A 21,871-nucleotide genomic window follows, 5' to 3' on the forward strand; every position below is an offset into this window, starting at 1 on the left:
TAGGGCTCATTATAATATATACGAATTGGGGTACTTCAGAGAAAGTCATTGTCAACATCAGGTCTCAATAAACTGTTGTGGCTCAAGTCGGCCTGGATAACATAATTAGATATATTATTTGTTTTTATAATATCACAATGATTGTATTGCATTTCCATTGTTCAGAACAAAGACATAGTATATGCTATTGTGATTCAAGGTTTACGTAACTGTTACACTTATTAAAGTTAAATTTAAAAGTCGATTTGACGATCACGGTATTATGGCAATTAAGATTTTAATAAGGTTAAATAATAGTTTTTGCAAATTGACACTATAATGATAATTCACAGTTAATTTTAAATGTATTATTTTGATGGTTTTATTTACAAAGACCAAGTAACTATTGATACGGGTTTGTGGCATTGTGCATGTTTTTGCATTAACTTTGTTTAACGCTAAACGCTTAAAATCATTTAGAAACAGTGATATTTTTAAACTGACATAAAAAATTGAAATTAATTATTAAAAATTATTTAATAATTAGTAATAGAAAGATCGTGTGGAAACTTGATGCCTCGGAGACGAAAATTCGACGGCATTTATGTAACAAATAGCATATCTTGCCTATTTAAAAAAAATATAACGAAAGTGCAGTTCAAGACAAGGTTATTTTAGATTTTTGACAAGAATGTCCAAAGTCATAATTTACCAACACCGTTGTTTCTAGCATTGTCTAATATCATGTACCTTCAGAATCTTCGATAAAATGCCAATTTTAAAATTAATTAGTTCCATTTCAAATCGTACAACCCTGATCTAAATACATTATCGTTATGATATTTTTGGAACGTGAAATTTCGATTCATCTCTACTCGCCAAATGATTGTCCTTCGCCATAAATCTATATTTTAATACAGATTAAGGTTGTTTTATACAATCCAATAAATTTATTATTATAATAAGAATAAAAATTTAGGGTAATAAGTGACTTTCATAAATACCTACCTCTAGCAAATGGAAAATTATAAATTTATTAATTATAACATAACTAACCGACTTTCTGGTTCATTTTATTTCTGATAAGCAACTACCAGCCTTCTGTGCCTCATACGCCGTCGACTTTCGAGTCTAAAGTCCGAAAAAGTCCACACTTTTTTTCAAGCTAGTATAAATTAATCCAATAGTATTTTTGATTCCTTTTTAAATTATAAGTTTTTTTTATATTCAACTAGCAATTTGTCTTCAACTTTTGTTTGTACACAATTTATATGCTTAATTTATAGGCATAATGAAATTTTAAGTCATTTTGTGATTGTTAGTAACTAATTACACATGTATCCCACTGGATGAACAGTTGTTCGTCCAGTAACATTTATGGATAGGTATTAAAAGTGGAACTCATTGAATATGGATGATTGAAGGTCGCACTTCACAAACAAGGTCAACGCGAACATTGACACGCCTATGATATATACATTGATGCCACATAAACAAACAAATAGTAAACAAAGCTATGGGATAAGCGTTTGAGATGGTCAAACAGTCAAAGTTGAACTGATAAGGATACTCATTTTGTTTTAATGTCAAGTGAAGCATTGTTTAAAGGCTGCAGTTCCTTATATTTTCTTGTAAATTACGTGTTTGCCGATTAAATTAGTAGGGTAAGAATTCTGGCCCACTTTAAGTCCATTGGGATGTGGGAATTTAGATCTTATTTTTTTTACAGTGACGTCTACAAGTCCCAATGTTAAAATATAAAGTTTGTTTTGATTTATTATTGTATATAAAAATAATGATAATAATCGTAATCCTACAGCTGACGTTAATTATATATAACAAAAATCAATTAAACTAAAGATATGGGCAAAAATGGAAAACATAATATATATACAAAGGTTCATTTTAGTAATACCTACTTCGGCTGTGTTCTGTGATGTGGGGTGTGCTGATGATGCAGGTGATTTAGCGGTATAGATACTCTTTTATGCATATTCCGCGATAGCTTAATCCATAATACATTAGCCACTTGTTTGATTTCCACAGCATTCATATTTTTGATATTCCAGGCCCTAAAGAGTGGACACATAAACAATGGTTTTTATGTGTTAGGTACACATTAAAGACATGCAAACACCTAAAGACAACATTTTTGGTAAAGAGATGTTTGATTTCAATACCCATTCGATTAAACATAGTTTTGAATATAGGCCTCATATTGTCTCATTCAGATAACTATGTATACAACAAAACAAAAGTTCTTGTGTTGTAAAGTTTCAAAGCTATTTCATTGCGTAATGTTTAGTGAGATCTTGTCGGAACGAGATCTGATTAATTCGCATCGAATACGCAGTCAATAAAAAGTGGAATATTTTACATACATTAATACTTATTACTTTTATGGGGTACTGTGTTAAATGGTACAACAAAATACCTGAAGACATATTGAAACTAAACGAAAAACATTTTAAAACTTTTATTAAAAATACAGTTTGTAGACAAGCATATTACAAATTAGACGCTTATGTTAAAGATAAAAATGCTTGGTAACATGCTAGTCCTGCTCTAAGTCCTATCAAACTAGACAACATCAACTGGTTGCTAATCTAGTATAAGTTTATATTTGTTTTTAAAAGTAGTCTTGTTGAAACTGTTTGAATGTTTGTTAATTATTTCTTTTTTATAATGTAAAATCTATAATTGTAATATTAGTACACGTATGAGCACCATGTATCTACATGATAATTAAGTTATCTGCTGCATTGTTTTTTATATGTAGTTTTCTCGTTCTAGGTACATGGTCTTCACACATAATTTTCAAATCAATGTATACAAAATATTGTAAAAACTATTTTAAAAGTGTCAGTATTGAGTCTCTTTCCTTTCTTCTCCTACTAACATACCTTTTGGGAGGGGAACTAGTCTTTTTTTAATAATTATAACTTGTATTTTGGACTTTCAAAAGTGCCTTCGTAATAGGCCTAATTGAAATAAATAATTTGACTTTGACATTAGACAACTATAACTGCTCCTTTAAATCTTTGTATGCGTTATACATATTGGATAAGTCTTTTATTAATTCGCTATCATATATTCAAATAAAACAATGCGATGTGCGAAAAAATTATGTGTCAAAGCGACGATACTAGTTCGATTACAAATCGCCCTTTAAATATAATTAATAGTAAATTGTCGATAAGCTGAACATTGAAACAATTGGTGCATAAAAATCGTGACAAATTAATCTTCACGACTGTCTTTGCACAAAAGAACAAAGTATGAATTAAACAAAAGGCTGTACGCATACCAGAAGGCAGGTTGTTTTGCAACAAATCCAGCGACCGGTACGGTTCGCCCCTCGCGTACAATGACCTACTGAACCCGAAGCGAAATGCGTCCCTAGAATTTGTGTCATTTTATCTTCGCGCGAAAAGCGGGATGAAAATCCCGCTTTGATAACACATATTTTAAATGATTTTAACATTTATTAGTGAACTGAATTGAAAATCACGTTTAATAAAATCTGTTGGTCAAACAAATGAGTTATATAAAATAATGTATACAATGCAAATGTTCGTTATATAAGTTAAGTATGTTTGGCCTCAGATTTATTTTATTTAACAAATAAGTAAAATCTTTAAATTGAGTCATACGAATTTCTTACGATTGCCCTTACGGTGAGAATTCTTTAAAAAATGTCTATTCTAAAATTTTGTTAAAACCAAATAAGCTTTACATATAGTATGTATTGTATGCGTTTAATGTTCTACGGTATGTTCCAAGATAATAAATAACTACACGACTTTCTTACGTAAGGTGGAAATAATATTTTCTCTTCGTGTAACGTAACCGGTCTTATAATTCCAAGACTAGTACATTTTTATTAACTGAACTAATGTACTCAGAATTGTTTGTTAAATTTTCATTACTTAAACATTCGTCTCAACTTCATTTTTTTTATAGAACAGTGGGCAAACTGGCACACTATTAATGTTAGACGGCTCTTTCGTTGAATTCTCTTTACTTGAAAGACCTTAATACTTCAGTGGGCAGCTGGTTCCACAAAAACTGCACTAAAAAAGCTCAGTTATCGTTCCTCGGTCGCTCAGTTGACCTCCACATCCGGAACGACGGAGGTGATTGGACAATGTGATTGTCTATGGGCGGCTGTATCACTTACCATCGTATTAGTACTAACTGTTAAGATAGAATAATTATGTAGAATTAAATAAATATCAGGTGAGCCTCCTGCACTGTGGGTTTTTTATGATAAATATGATTATGGACGGTTACTAAACACTTCTTGTAAAATTAAGAAATGTCTTTTCTTAAAAGCGCCGAATTTATTTAAATGTATTAAACATTAATTGTTTAGCTTCACGAATAGTTCAACCATGGCTACGAATAGTTTTGATAGATAAGCCTTCCGTTTCAGATATAGAAACCCATCATCATCAAACAAGAAAGTACTCAGTCGAAATCTTTCACGCTTGCCCTAGTTTCGCAACCTTGAATAAGTACTAGCGTTTCTATTATTAGAACGAGTTTTCCGAGCACCGGTGTGAATATGCAATGTACATGAAAAATAATAGATACAATTTAATTTTCTTCTAGAGGAATGAAGCTGCATACAGTTCAACCTGCAGTTCAAAAGCTTGACGACTTTGCTAGAGTAACATAGGCGTAACAAAAAGAGTTTGAGTGCACTCACACCAGTATGTTCTGATAAATAATAGGCCCTATTTCGGACCAGTTTATTTTTCTTACACACAATTAAAACAAACTTAAATCCAATTGCCGACCCCGATAAAGCCTACACTTCCATTCTGCGAAACCTTGCCTGCAACCATTTTTAATTCATCTTCCCATCTCATGTACTATTCGCTTTTCTCCTTTTGAAAATTGTTGGGTACTTCAGTATAGTTTTAATATCTCAACTCTTCGGAAGGTGTGTCCTGTTCATCTTCACTTGTTAATTATGACATGGGGATATAGTAGATATATGTGAAGAACAGTTGCTACGTAACATATGTCGCAGCCAACTCGATTAGATAGCCGTTCAATCAGCCTAGCATCTTAACTAAATTGCGCCGTTTAACTAGCGGCCTGAAAGATATTCAGCTAATTGATCAAACAGGCAAATTACTTGGATCGATGACGTTTCATTACTTGTCTGACATATTTCATGACTGTTAGTTTAAATTTAGTTCCACTTTCTGCCAATCTCAAACCCGAAACGAAATACTTCAAACTGTCAATGTGGCGTCTGCAAACCACAAATTTGATGGTGTTTACCAAAGTTTAATAAAGTACAATGAAAGTGTAGTTACAATAGTAATGTGAATTTAGCTGTGACTGAAGCAAGCGATTAAATTTTTAAAGAAATATTTTTCATCTCAAATGTTTCATGTCTTATTTCTGGCACAGGGTTACTCTAAGCCTAAGCAATAGCCAGTTTATTAAATGATGTTACAAACGCTATGGCTGAATATCCTACAGGCCGCTAGTTAAACGGCTAGGCTGTTAATTGAACGGTTTATTAAGCTAGTTGGCTGCGACATTATATAACGACTGTTTAAGGCATTGAAAGACCTATTTAATCTAACGTTATATCTTATCTATATATATAAATCTCGTGTCACAATGTTTGTTTCTCTGAAACGGCTTGACCAATGCTTATGAATTTTTTTGTATGCATATTCAGTAAGTTTGAGAATCGGCTACTATCTATCTTTTAAACCCCTAAGGGTGTCTCCTAGGGGTGTCCACCCCAATTTTTTTGTTTGTTTTTATTTTTTTATGATACAACATACAAAAATACATACAACCTCTCTACCATCAACTCCTATTTTTATTATAGTAGATAGGTTATTTTTATTGAACTAAAAAAATGTTCCTGGAAATAATATACATGGCATGGACGTTTGCCGGGTCAGCTAGTTTATATATAAATCGCTTAAGTTGTCTCTAGATATAAGATTCAGTAACGAATCCTGTGTCAAAAATGTATTTGTATATTTACATACCGGATTCGTAGTTTGTAACTCCCGTACGTCCAATCGAATGTTTTTGACACACTTAACACAGTCTAAGGGTTGGATTCTGAATAGGCGTTGATGATGAAGCCTCCTTGGATCTTTTAAGTACTTTATTAAACGGACAATTACTGTCTAGTTGTTCAGGGTTAGAACAATTTACTGCTCTATTTAATGTTACCAAAATAACATAAATGCAAAATGAATCGATATTAGTTTTATCACACTTCAAATAACATTCATGAAATGGCATTCATCATTTTGAATGCCATTTCAGATGTGAGAAATTATATGCATAAATAATAACACTACGGTAAAAACTATGAATCCAGTAACAAATTTTCCTATCTATCGAGTCAACTATACATATATAACATAAACTTAACAGGAAACTTAATATTTACCCTAAGTTACTAAACGAAATTAAAACTTTAATTACCAAGTTTCTTTGTGCACTGAACTATGAAGAAACTGAACTACTAGTACAAGAATAATCTAATCATTTTTATTTTCACAAGCACTCATTCTATTTTTACACTAGCACTCGCCACTACACCCCACACATCCCATCCCACCCTTCCCGAACATTATTCACTTCTGGTGTGAAAAAAGACTAAAACATGTAAACCTGTATCTTTATTTTAGAATAGGTCTTTTTCTGTATAAAATATTTTATAAGCGATTGTTTAAGTTACAATTCAATTAAACCATTGGATGAGCGGAGTACCCTGATGTACAGGTCTCCCTAGACTTAGTTCAGGGGCTCCAATACCTGCTAAAATAATGTAACTTGATATTGAATAAAGTAATTTTAATTTCAATTAAGTCTAGTCTTGGAAGAAGTTTTGGAGCTTAAAAGAAATCATCAAAGCTAAGCTCCCAATTAAGTTAAAGAAGAAGGTAGTGGATTCTTGCCTGTTGCCCTGCCTTACATATGGAGCACAAACTTGGATTTTCAAAAACAAAACAAAAGCCAAAATACGTTCGTGCCAACGTGTGATAGAAAGGAGTATTCTCGGAATTCAATTACGCGACAAACATAGAAGTGAAAATATTCGCAGAAAAACCAATATTATTGATGCTGAGCAATATGCCCTCAAACTTAAATGGAGATGGGCAGGCCACGTAGCCCGTTGTACAGACGATGGTCTAGAACAGTAACAGAATGGACGAGTCCGAAAGGAAACAGAAAGAAAGGAAGACCAATGGAGCGATGGGCCGACGGGATCGAGAGGGTAGCTGGCAGAACTTGGATGACGATGGCAAAAAATAAAGTAGGGTGGAAAAAGTTGGAGGAGGCCTTCTCCCGGACAGGGGCCGCATCTTAGTAAAACTATATTTTTTCTTTTTATTTCAATCAAATGTATGTCAAAGATGTGGAATAAAGGCTTATTATTATTATTTATAGCATGCGACTCTTGCCTATCCTGTTTTAACAATTATAATTAATGCGGTGATATGTTTGACGTCACTTGGTAGTCATAGAATTGTTGGATGCCATTTTGTTCCCTTTGAATAATGATCGTGCAAAAGAATGGGTCCCTCGCTAACCATGACTGATAAGCACCCGACGTCAAGCAATGTAAATAATGTACAAACGCGATTATATCGGATTTAGAAAGTTTTCTTTAAATCATATAAAATCCGTGAAAAATGAAGGAAACTGGCGGCCTTATAGCTTCCAAGCGATTTGTGTTGCGAAGTTATCTTTTAAATACACTGGATTTAAATAATTCGTCATGGGATCTATATCGTCGTGTAATACTTTTATTAAGATGCATTCGATAAGTGATGTTGAAGAAAGATACTTGGACCATGGACCGATAAAGGTCCAATCCATCCTGGATCACTCTTCTTCTAACTTTGGTCATTGTGATACAAATATCCTAGACAAGCTTGGTGTCCTCGGCAAAGTAAGAGACCGTAGGGCAGGTTGACAACTTGCTGGTGTGACCAAGTCTCGGGTCTGTTCATAAAAGTTGCGCCAAGAGAAGCTGTTTACCGACAAAGTGGAGAGGCACTAGCAGGACAGCAGTATCCTAACAATAACGAGACCTTTAGCAATGAAGAATACGACTGAGATTATACAGACTTCTAGTACAGTCCGGAATGCTCTAAAAACTACTTTATATATGTTTTATTTATTTGCTTTTTATTACTAACAGAAATGGAAGATCATGATGAACAGTCCACTGTCGGAGGAGCCATGTTTGAAAATACAAAGAAATTACGCTTATCATTTTTCATTTTAAACTTTTTGTACTAAGGATTGTTTTTTGCAATAATTCTTTAATTGTAGACCATCTTAAAACTACTCAAACTTCAATGCATCTGTTCTTAAAACATTGATACAATACGTATTCTAGACCTACTTGTATTAATTTTAGTTGCCTTAAATAGGGCAAGGTAAGTGCACATTGGATGGGAAACGACTAATTGAATTCTTGCTATGCTTTAGGATAATGTTCTACAACGGTTCTTTAAACAAATACTTGTAGCTTAATATATTCGGCTTACGTACTTTAAAAGAATTCAGACTACTATTATTGATATTCAGAAATAGCAGGGTACCTATTTGGGGTTAGATTCAGAAGCGAGACTTAGTCGCACTGCCCTACGTAAGGTTCTGTATAATGGACTCTTAGATCGTGTTAAGGGCAATAGCGCACTAACGGCCAGGTCGCAGCGACCGGCCCGTGGTTGATCGCTAGCCAATGCGGCACTGAGATCAAATTGAGCTCTAGATAAACACCAGTAGCCGTGGCGGTCGAGTCGTATTTTCTTAACAGTTCTTCAAAACAAGGACTTGCTCATGCGCAAATAATTATATAACTCGTGATCATACAGGTCGGTGAAATATAATATAAATAATATTTATTCAGTTTAAGTTCAATTTCATTACAATGTGTAAGATTTGGGAAACCTTTTAAGTAAAAAAATATACCAGTATCAGATTTTCCAGCTCTTTCATAACAAACTTAGTTGTACATTCCTTAAAATATTTAATTTATATATAATTTATGATTTAATATATAATATGTATGATATAATTCCTTTGTAAATCTCTCAAGTAGCAATGGATGAACCCTATATTTTTTTTCGCTTGTCACTTGGCAGATACACATGCACTGCCTCAACGTCCATTTTAAAGCGCACTGTATTTGCACTCACGAATTTAGCTGCGATTATGGCCGCTAGTGCGCTACTGCCTTTAGTCTTATTTCCGAAGACGCGTTAAAGATATGTGTTACGTGTTATTATATATATACATAAACGTGTTTTATGCTAACATTGCAATATCGACTTTGTTATACCAGTGGTACCATATGAACATCTCAGTTCTATACCTACTTGTCAGTTGGCAAGGTGCAACGATCGAGAATACGATCTTTCGTTTGTAGTTACCACTTGACGTTTGTAATCAGCCAAGGCTTGGAACGGAACCAACGGCAAAATGCTCGTCATCATCTGTTATTGTTATGCCAATTTTAGGATGAAGTAGAACTTATTTACGTATTAAATCGTTATAAATAGATACTTTGAAATATGGCAGGAGTTATTTATTTATTACAACTTCGTTGCAGTACAAATAGAGTAACATAATTTATTAGAGAATCTATTGACAGGCTAATCGCTGACAATCTCATGTCTAGTAAGGAAAAATAATTACTAAAGATAATTTCGGCTTCAGCGTGCGACGCTCATCCCTGAGGTCGTAGGTACGCACCAATGGGCTTTCTTTCTATGTGCGCATTTAACATTCGCGCGAACGGTGAAGGAAAATATCGTGATGAAACCGGTTTTCCTTAGACCCAAAAAGTCGACGGCGTGCGTCAGGCACAGAAGGCTGATCACCTACTTGCCCATTAGATTGACAAATGATCATGAAACAGATACAGAAATCTGAGGCCCAGACCTAAAGAGGTTTAGCGCCATTGATTGTTTTTTTTTAAAAGTGCTGAAGTTCATAACCAAATCAACCAAAACAAAATTACAAGTAACATTGAGATTTAATTTGGTAAATGTATATTTTTGATACAATTACCTTATTAACTCTAAAATAAAATAATAAATTGAAAACTAAAAGCGAATCTTACGGTTCGTGAAATCAGTCAATTTTAATTAAAAAATATGAATTAAAATAGTTAGGGTTAGTACGATGGGATACACTGCCAGTAGACCTATTAAAAAAACGTAAAATGGTCCTAGAAATAAAAGTAATTCAATTTAAGGGGCATGCATATATGTTAAACAAACAAAAATTGCAATTGAAATGTGCAGTATATTGTTCCATTAAATAAAAAAATGCTCAATGAAAGAAATTGCTAAAAGTTTGCTGTTAATAACATGAATTGCCGGTTATTGCGCTAGTCTAAAAAGATTCTCGGCGGATGTGATGCTGGTCCACTCCAATACATTCCACAATCATGACTTCTTCTCATCATTATTAGCTGCAACAAGTCGTATCGATGATGACATTGCGAGCATAAATATTAGCGGATTATAGAACTTCGTAATAGTATATTAACTGGCGTGATGTTTGTGTTGTGATCACGAACAACAAAGCGGATTCAGTATTCCGATATCACGCATACAATTCGATTTTATAAGGTCATCAGGGTAAACTGCATACATTTGTAAAATACCTACGACTACATTCTCGACAGTACTTTGACAAGGTCGCATGATAGGGCTTCAAGCAAACTGTGCCATGTGTGACATTAGCTACACTTGAACTAATTCTTTTGGAATATATTATTATGTTTAAACTAATATATATATATATATATATATATTATTACTACTTACTACTATACTTACTTATATACTTACTTACTACTATAACTAATATATATATATATTATTTTATATATTATAATTCACGCTAACTGAAGTTACAAACGTATCGACGTTTATTTGTTTTCTAATTAAGTGAAGGTACATATGTAGTTTATTAAGATCTTTTATACATATTTTATGTAATAATTACATCATCAATATCGCACTGACTCGAACACACCTCGAAAGCGAAATAATTTTACTCTTGAAGAAAAGTTTTAACTAAAAATTTAATAAAAAATATCGTTATATGATTTGTTTGTAATTTTATAATTGTATATTAAGACACAAAAACTATAAAATGTCATAAACATTTTTCAATTATTTTATAAGATAAAATTTTGGCGGGTTCTTCGGATTTATTTGCAACGGCCTGACGCCTACAGCCATCTATTGACGTTTCGCATTAAACGCTGTAATTCAATTTGTACCAACGACATTATTAGTTCCACATTGCGACGTAAGATGGCGTCGATAACAGTTAGAATTTGTATGATTAAATTTGGCAATTTGGTATTTAATTTTAATAGTTCAAATATATTAATAGTATAATATGAATTAAATTAAATGTTTTATTGTTTCAGGTTTTAGTGGAATACGATGGTGTTGACTGGCAAAGGAGAGAGTGGGTAGCGGTTTATTCATTGAGGACGTTTCGTGTGTTTTTAGTAGAAAGAACTTTAGTGTGGGCACCAAGGAAAGTAAATAGTAAAGAAGTGACATGGCCAGCACTGGTTAGTTCTCATTTCATATATATTTTAGAATAATTTCGTTTATACATCAAAGGATTAAAATATCTGAATACGTATGGGGCTGGTAACGCACGTTTCCTAAAGATGGTGCCAGGTGTACTAAGGTGTAATATAGAAATTAGAATATTGGATATATTCTTTGTCTTCTCTGTCTATTATAGACCATAGTGTCAATAAAAAATTACTTTCACTTAATTATCTGGCAAAATTTCATTGTTTGCCAAAATCAGAAGGTCATAGCATCTCCAGTATTCTATGGAACTGTTAACACATTAAGAATAATATATTTGATTCGACCTGCATTGGTGTGTATAGAGAACATTCCGTATACGTGTGTAGGTGGGATGCTCGCGTGACCTCATTTCTCTCATTGTATTTGTGCCTGCATCAGCTTTATACTTAACTAGTTCACAATGTTTGCTTTACTGTTTATAATTAACAGACTACAGGCTGGAGGAAGGTTCCTAATACGCCAGATATTCTGAAAGCACTCTTATAAACTCAACTGAAGAAGCCTGGAGATACTTCTCAGATGCCTTGATCAAGTCATATAATATGTTGCAATTTATCTAAAGTGGGTCATGTTTGCTTCGGATAGTACAATCTAAATCAAACTGCATAATAAACACAGATGCATTTGAATCTTATCTTTTTTAAGTATATAATGTATTAATAAAGAAAAAACATAAATATTTAAAAATCTTATTAGGTTAACTGAACATTTGAGAGGATTGTATCAAGCCAAACCAGACAAAGTAATGATTATTGAAGTGCTAACAGTGTTTACACTCATTAACCGTTAAATAATTAAGATAATAAGGGTTTAGAGGTAGAAATCCCATTCCCTAAATCACATGAGAGATATATCTCCGTGTTGTCTTTCTTAAAGACAATAATTTAATATGATTGTCAGAAGTGGCCTTGTAGCGTACACTTTATTCCTGAGCTTATATGTTTGAACCACGGCTGTGCCCTAATTTACTTTCTGTCTACCTATATTTACTTATGTATATATGAAATTAGCTCGTACATTGATCACCTGATAACCTACATAAATATGTGGCCCAGATCTAGAAGGACTTACAGCACCACTTGTTTTATTTAAATCTATTAAGATTAAGGGAATAATTTAAACTACTATGAAATCTACTATGCATTATGTTGTTAAAATAATAATTTTTAATTCCAGACATTTGCTGCATTGACAGCTGAAGTGATACTACAAGCTGAGTCGCAGCCTGTTGAATTCCTTCATGATAAGCAACTACAGTTTTACGACTATGCTAATCTACAGCCCTATCAGGTAAAAACTACTTTAAATAAATTATCTTTGAGGTATAATTGATTTATTCATGGAATGGTACAATTCAGATTTCAAACATATTTTATTATTTATAGAATGCCTTATATACCAATAACCATACCAACCATAAATCTACCATTAACCTTTAGGTACGGTTGAATGAAAATAATAATATAAATATACATTCCTACATAATACATTGAACTACAATGAATTCAAAGGGACTGTAGCGTTATAGCTACTCCCCACTAGATGGCGTTAGGTGTTTAACTAGAAAGTTAGATTTTTTCCACCCTCAAATTGAGAGGTTTTTATCTCTAGAAATTATTATGTAGTTAACTTCACATTTATATAATGAATCATGTTTGTTGTAAATATATTTCTAATGTACTGAGTCACGTTTTGTTTTTGTTCCAATCTTTGTGTTTTTAGTCATGTTGGCATTATTAACGTTAGGTTAGGTTGTCAGTTCAAAGTACTGTTTATAAATGTTACATACACGTTTAATCTTACATATGCATTATTTTTTAATCTGACACGTAGTCTAACAAACTTAAATACAACTTATTTATACAACAAATTTTTGATAATGCCGAACTTACTACCATTATACAAGCCTAGACAAATTTATTTCTAAAACTTACCTAATATGATTTTAAACTCTTGCTTGTAAAGCGAAGGAAAACATCGGCATGTGTATCCAAATCAAGAAAAAGAATATTGTTAAAGATCATGCCCCATGTGGGGCATAGCCGGTAGATAATAGGTTATAAAGTTTAATTCTACACTAAACTTGTATCAAATTAATCTGCAATAGTAAATAATGTTTAACGATTATGTCTAAAAATAGAACAACAACATTAAACACGTTATTTGCCTAGAATTCTTTTATCGCCGAGATATTTCCTCCGTCATGGTCACGGACGTAAATACCGTAGAACTTGATAAATTATCTTCTATATGTAATACTAACAAATTCTTTAAATGTTTTTTAAAAGGTAATGTTATTTATTTACAACACAGAAATGTACAGTAGGTATTAACAATTTTCTTAACCTACATAAAAATAAATAATTAGAAAATTTATAAAGTTTGGTCCCTGTGGCAGTGGCCATTTGACGCTGGCAGCATTTGCATGCAGTATTGCGATACTTATTCGTTGAGCGAGGAAAGCAACCAGCTCTGGGGTCATAGTTCTGTCTACCAGGCACCAACTTAAATCTTTAACTAGCGCCTGTGTACTGGAACACCACGGCCCAAGACTCTTCTCCAAAGAGAAGAAAATCGAAATTGAAACAGATACTCTTTTATTTGAGTTGTTTATTATTTTCCGCCTGCTCTACGGCAGCTTTTTTGCCTGTCCGAAGGAGGTAGGACGAGTCTAGTATATTTGTATGTGTGTTTAAACACGGTTTATGAGCTTTATGCAATCATTACAGTAGGGTGATTCTCTTAAATTAATTAATTACCCATATTTTTCCACCGTAGTTGCGTTACGATCGCGCTTGTTGATATTCTGTTGTTTTTATTACTGGACTTTAAGGACTTTGGTAGTCTCTTAAAATTCTAAATAGATTCACTTTAAACAATGAATGGCTTAATTCGCGTAAGATTAATAAATTATATAAGTAATAGATTATAGAATAATAAAATATGAAGAATTCCGAGCGAATAACTGATCTGAGGTCTATTGAAAGAAAACAATTTTTTAACCGGATTAAAGCTAAATTTAAAATTTTCCGACGTTTCGCGTTTTACACTAAACGTGTAAATTTTATGTAAAATAATTATAAGTTTATAATAATACAAATAGTAGTAAAATTGTTTTCTTTCAATGTGTAAAAGCTATATTAACCAAAGACAATACTATGAGGTCTAATTCAATTTAAATACCAGAACTATTTACCGAGACTTACCAAAACTAAACGCAAATCCGACCTAATTTTCTAAACGAGTGTTTATCTCAAGTTGCCCGGGCCAGTATCAAGGACGGTGTCTGCCAAACAAGGGTGGGTTTCCCCGGGAGACGGGGAGAGCCGGGTGGAGGGGGTATGTTTTGATGCTCGCCCGGTTTATTGATTTTCCGCTTCTCCCTACTCCCCTATACATCCAGGTGGCATGTCGCTATTTTCGGTTGTCCCGGCCGCTCTTAACCTGTGATTGATTGGATATTCACGCCACTGTGTTGATCGTAATTGAAATAATGATTAGTCAATGTATTTATTATTTCATTATTAATTTAATATTTTCAGTATCGTATACACGGATTCCTGACATATTTTCATATGTAAATTATGTGTATTTTGATTTAAACAATCTATATTGTAGACATAACGCGTAGGCGGTGATTTCATTTTAATTTCAAAAATTATAGTTTATTTACATTGGATACAAGAAGGAATATCAAAGTCATTAACTAATCGTAAGGCTTATCATCTTTTGACAGTTATTGATTGTTTCCTTTTGTATATGTTTGAACCTTTTCGTATATGTATTCTATCTTTGGCTATGTTGTAGTATACTTATTTATGTTACGTATAATGAATGTTAGCTGTACGATTACGCAATAAATAAATAGGAAAGAGTAGAACAGACAAGAAGAATAGAAGAAACAATTATGTGAGAAAACGTGAACGTGAACAACAGCTATGTTAAAACTTTGCGTGTTAAAGTTTTCAAATAAAACTTAAAGTAATAATGCGTAATGAAAAACTCAATTAACGGTAATGAAACTTTTTAGTTCGTAACTAGCCGCAGAACTTAAACGAGTAGAATTTTGCTTCGGTTGGCTCGATGGAGGCTTAGGGGGTGGGGTGTAGGGTATACTTGGAAAGGCTTACATTTGCTAGGGCCTCCTAATGTTATCCGGGCTTAAACGCTGGCAAAGTATCACAGTTTTTGGATCAAGGATAATTTTTAATTAGTTTCATAAATGGTTATATTTAAATAGTAAATAATCACGAAAAATACCTATAATAAAAATTGATAGCGATCACAGATAATATCAAAGATCTTTACACTGTTATAACAGATACAAGCTTTTTTGTTGATAATTTAATATTATAATGATAAGACAACATTGCATTTGATAATTTATAATAACAATGGAATAATATTGCTCATTACATTATTTATTTATTAATAACGACACATGGCACATCATAATATATAACACATCGTATTATATGTAGAAAATACAGATATAACACTACTAATATACAAACAAATACAATAATAGGCACGAAAATGTGAACACAATTTAGAGTACATATACATGTTGTGAATGTTTCCCTAGACTTAGTTCAAGGACTACAATGCCCGCTAAAACAATGAATTGAATGTTTTCAATTTCGTCTAGTAAAATTAGATACGAAAAACTCAGTACTCAGATCTATAAACGAAGGAAACGTTAACACATAATTATTTGCTTATATTAATCGTTTCAGTTTTATGAAAGTTACGTGATAAAAAAAGATTAAATAATTATTTGAAATGTTAGAAATGAATGATTCAATTTAAAAGAAAGATGCCAAAGAGAAATAATCGTATCTTTTACGGTTAATTACTGAAGATTAATGAAAGCCAGTGTTTTGCTATTTAATAGCGGTTTGCGTGGGTTTGATTTTGCAATGGTTAACCTACATACATATATGTAGCATGAGAGCACAACAGTGTTAGTGGCTTCAGCGTGAGAGTCTCATCCTTGAGGTTCTAGGTTCGATCCCCGGCTGAGCATCAATGGTCTTTCTGTCTGTGCGTATTTAAAATTCGCTCGAATGGTGAAGGATAACATCGTGAGGAAACCGGCTTGCCTTAAATCCAAAGTCGGCGGTGTGTGTCAGGCACCGGAGGCTGATCAACTACTTGCCTTTGAGATTAGACTTAGATAACTATCATACCTTAATTATATGACATATCACTATATACTTAATGTGTTTTTGATTTATATCTAATACGATAAATATATTATCTTAAGTTAAATTATAATTACAAAGAATTACATTTCTTTATATATACTGAAAAAATGTATTGATTTGCAAATTATTATGTGGTGTAATTATTAGTTAAATGGTGATATTAACAATGCTCATGAAACTTGAGAATTTTATTCAAATTCAAAATCATTTATTCATATAGGTAACTCAATGTACACTTATGAACGTCAAAAACAGAAATGTATATAAAATGCTTCTAATTTTACATTTACTGCCAGTTTTCAAATCAAGCGCGTAGAACGGCAGAGAAGAGCTGGCAATAAACTCTCATCTTTTTAATCGCCAAGTTTTTAGTTTTACACAACGTTTGTAAGGAGCTGCAACCATTACACCATGTTCCAAATACGTAGTTGACCGCATACAAGAATTTAAGCACGACCAATCACCCTATGTGTGTATACTCGAAACGAATTTATCAAAATCTGGACTGTCTATTAAAATATGATATGGCTTCCAGTCCATTGTACCGAGAGCAATCAATGATGTTCTATGTGACATACATAATTTTAAAGCTAAAAAAAATAGTTAATCACTAAAATAACTGAATTATAAGTATGACGAAGACATCACAAGGAAACTAGTCAACGAAACAGAGTAAGTTAATTTTCAAAACATAATCAATATCTGGACCCTACGTTGGGAAGACTGTTGACGTCGTGTGTCAGGCACAGGAGGTTAATCACCTGCTTGCCTATTAGATTAACAAATATTAATCACAATTAATTATCACCGTTAGTGTTTATTAGCAGGTATGTCTCTTGTCACGATGAATTCCTTTAGCGTAGTTTTAATTACGCACACAGAAACTGCTCACTTCACTAACTTTAATTCTAATCTATATTCTAATATATATGCAGGTAAATAACTAAAACCCCAGACGTCTCTCCTATGATGGATAGGCATGTCTGCATTGCATTGTCTCGTTTAAAACCTTTGTTAACTTGAAAACTTGGCGAGCAACGCAATGTAGCGTTCTGCTTTGTTTTACAGCAACTTTTAAGGAAACATAAAAGGATTTTAAACACTGTATTTCGTACCTTTTGAATGTTCTTATAGATCATAAAAAGCGGATCTGGGTGGTAGCTTTACAGCGCTGTCAGAGCTTTCACTGAGTAGTTTTACTATGTTGGACTAACAAAAAATTACGTAGCATGTGATACTTGCAAAATCATTGCAATTTGTCGTGAAATAAAATATTCAATATCGGATTTGATTAAATCTTATGGACCCTTAGTTTATAAGACTTTAAGTTTTTACAATGCGCAGAGGCGCAAAAAACTTGGAGAAACTGACCGTGGTTGGTAACACAGAAGGCAAAGGGTCACGTGTCCGTTCAACAATCTGATGGACCGTCCAAGTGAAAGTCGCTGGTCAGAAACCGGTGGAAACAGATAGTTCCAGAACCAGATGCTTCCTTGCTGCACGACGCTCTGATATGAGCTGCCGATTAAAGAGAGAGAGAGATAATAACGAAGGCGTTTTAGAGTGTAGCGACATCTACAATTTTCGCTTACGAATCATTGCGAAACGTCATACCCGGAAATGCGTTAACGAAGTTATTCCGCTAAGGATATATAGAACATACCCACTGGGACCTTCGTGCCGGCCGGTCAGTGGTCAGACTGGTTGAGGATCCTCCCTTTATGTTAGAGGAACATTACGCCTTTCTTCATCCACAAGAGTAAGTGGTTTGTGATATGATAGACACTACTGATTGAATTTAATAAATCTTTCAAGGCCACATACTTCCAATTTTCTTCAACAGTCGTACTCTTCATTTCTGAAGATCGTGTTAGTGGCGCGGCACAACTTCCTCCATTCTCTACTGCCTTCGGCAAGCCTCTGCGCCTGGATGGTAAGACCCATTATGGCCTTTAACTGATCGGTCCAGCGAGTAAGGGATCAGCCTCGAGGGCACCAGCCCTCCACTCTGCCAGTCACGATGAGTTTTTCATACTACCAATAGGTAAAGCGATTTCAATATAATATTTAGGTACCACTCATCAGCGCTACTGATAATGAGAGAACTATACCTAAATTAAATTTTGTGCTGCTGTTAAATTGAAATAGGTATTTGCGGAGTACGTACGCAGCGACCTCGGCCAGTTAAGGGGTAACTAACTCCAGTATAAAATATATAACTTCAGTAAGAAAACATCGCTAGCTATACTGAAGTCACATAGCAACCTGGTTTTTATTTCAATTTGTATATACTTAACCTAATTCGCCGTGTTTACCTTCAAGACCAACCTTAGTTATTACGAATACTTCTTCGAACCATTAAGCCGCCGTTGCTCCACTTTAAATAGTTATTACATAAGACATGCGAACTATGTAACGTTACGACAACACGTGATAAGATATACACAAGTATAGGCAACTTATTGATGCATGTGTTAGCAATATAACGACAGCTCATATCTATTGATGATGACTCATTTTATCTAGACGGTGGACGGCCACGTGATTTTCCTTCTGAGTTACCAACCACGATCAGTTTCTCCAGTTACGGCATATGGAGACAGGCAAAGAACTTTTGTTTTCAGTTAATGTTTGGGATTAAAGTACATAAGTAATTCTCTTTTTCCATGCCCAATGGCATCCATTCCTTTGGGTTTTAAGAAGCGTATTCTTTGTAATAAACAAATTCACACCATTGGTACTATATATATCGTTCGCTCATCCGCTTTCATGACAATAACCATGCATGCTCGTCGGTTATGGGAACATAATTTTGACCCGTACAGTCAAAATCTCGTTCTTTCATTGGCTATACTTTCCCAGTCTTTATTTCCTTAAGTAACACAAAATAGATTCAATAGATCTTGATTACGCTATTCATATGCCACAGATAAAGTGCGGAATTCCTTATCAATAGTCGTATCACGTGGAATGAAGTTGGGGAACGGCAGGAAATTGAATAAGAGCCGCGGGAGTGAATGTATGCCTGGTTTATGCTTTCCGGATTACAAGGCACCTACTGAAGTGGAGCTGAGAATTCGGAATTTGAATTGCGAAAATTGGATTGCTTTAGGTTTTAATTGTTCCGAAATCAATACATTAAATGTATAAAAAATATTCATATTTTAAAAAGTACTATTTTCAACTGTAAAGATTGTTCTAAAATAAAACAATATAGAAGATGTCGCTGCTGAAAGTAAAGGGAAAAATTCCCGAATATGTTATATTGACTCGACACTATTTTTAAATTTATTTTCGTCACTAGGAAGCATAAAATAACTGACATATTATGTCTGTAGATAATGTATCATTGGACGTATCTTATCGCGATGATAACAGTTTTAGATAATGAATAAATTCATGTCATATTCAACTATCTAGAACGATTTGTTATCTTTATTATAAGACATTAATGTAACCTTTTATTATTATAATAAAGTTCTTTAATTAGATTATCATTATACGACAAAGGTCACACCGGCAATTCGTGTTAAATTTACATCAATCCATTTTAACCTCATTTCGATTCTGAGTAGGCAATCGACCCCTATGTTATAGTCTTAATTAAAGTTCTCTTTCCTCTCCTTCTGTCAAATTGTTCACGCTATAATGAAAAGAGACAGATGTTACTTTAGTTAAGTGTGAGCTTGATTTTGTATGAACTATCTTCTATCACACGGGTTGGTGTTTTAATTAATTCACAATTCAGACTTTTAGTTTTGAGAATCTTTCATAATTTCTTTTAGGCGAATAGGCGATTGGCCTAAACGTTTAGTTTTAATACCCCAAGGTCCAGAGTTGGGACATAGCGCGTATGACTTTCATATGTATGTAAACAATATGTTTTTGACACGCGTGTCTGCCTAAGAAGCGCAGTAGCTCTGGCTAATTTACTGTTAGTTTTCTTGAAAATATAAATGTGTATTCAAGAATTAATCACTTGTAAGAGTGAGATAATATCATATACGAGCACTTGTAAAAGTGTCTTGATTTACGAGCAAAACAAACCCTATCAGTGTTGCGTAATTGCTGAGTCAGAGAGAGGGTCTTTGCCCAGCGAAGCGAAACCCGGCTGAACTAGATGTTGTAATCTCATTTGCAGTGAAAATGTTCTGGCCGTGAAAAAATATTAAGGGCACATTGTTTTATGATTTATTGTTTCTTTGTTCGAGTAATTAAGCGCGCTATTGTGATTCGCGTGACAGAATTAAAATTATTTGTTCAAATATTTAAACTCTATGGCTATAACTACAATTATATTTACGTATGACAAAATTACCCTTTTTACCTGTTTTACGTTATGAATACACTTTATCTCAATTGTTTTTATGCACTTTATTTATTTGCAAAGTGGCACACGAATGATAGGGAAGTGTATGGTCGATCAGGCTTCAATCAAAGTGAACATTCTTCATAATACTCATGCTTTAAGCTTTATTAGCTTTCGTTTGTAGACGAAGCATTCTCTAGAGTATTATAATTTAAAAAACAGACAAAAATAGATATATATATATAACATTTATTACGTACGAAACACACATACTGCATATTTTTCTTTTCAACAAGAATCATTTTAACAAATGTTGTGATGTGTGGGTATTGTGGTTGTAACTGGCCCTGGCTATAAAGCAGACGTGTTACACAGCGGTTGCCATTTTGTTAGAGACTACAATCGTTTGTTTTTTTGTTCCTCACGCGAAAAAATAGATAAATAATGTAATGAAATAATAAAAGTAATGATTAATAGTTAGTTAGTTGGTAGTTTACTTATAAAGAAGTCTTGGTAGATTTGTGTGTACAATTATATAGTAAAAATTAAGAATAATATAACTTGTTATTAAATAGCTTTCGTGGGATTTTTGTTAAGTAATTATACGGTTCATAGCAATTTGAAATAAGTCCAATTCAAATAAAACAAACAGTCTTGTATATTACTAAAGCTGGAAACGTACTCTATATTAGCATCATGAATCATACTGCAAGGATCTATACATAGGATATAGAAAC

The 21,871-nt window shown here is 33.3% G+C and overlaps 1 protein-coding gene across 1 annotated transcript in view; it reads left to right on the plus strand.

The window, feature by feature from the left end:
- LOC123720840 (lysine-specific demethylase 3A) overlaps window positions 1-21,871 on the plus strand; it is a 137,070-nt gene that overhangs the window by 24,478 nt on the left and 90,721 nt on the right. Inside the window, exons 2-3 of the mRNA XM_045677629.1 lie at window positions 11,438-11,587; window positions 12,795-12,908. Coding sequence (XP_045533585.1) covers window positions 11,438-11,587; window positions 12,795-12,908 — 264 coding nt within the window. The remainder of the gene's footprint in view (window positions 1-11,437; window positions 11,588-12,794; window positions 12,909-21,871) is intronic.

The sequence above is a fragment of the Pieris brassicae genome, chromosome 2 (genome assembly GCF_905147105.1).
Source record: "Pieris brassicae chromosome 2, ilPieBrab1.1, whole genome shotgun sequence".
NCBI classification, from domain to species: Eukaryota; Metazoa; Arthropoda; class Insecta; order Lepidoptera; family Pieridae; genus Pieris; species Pieris brassicae.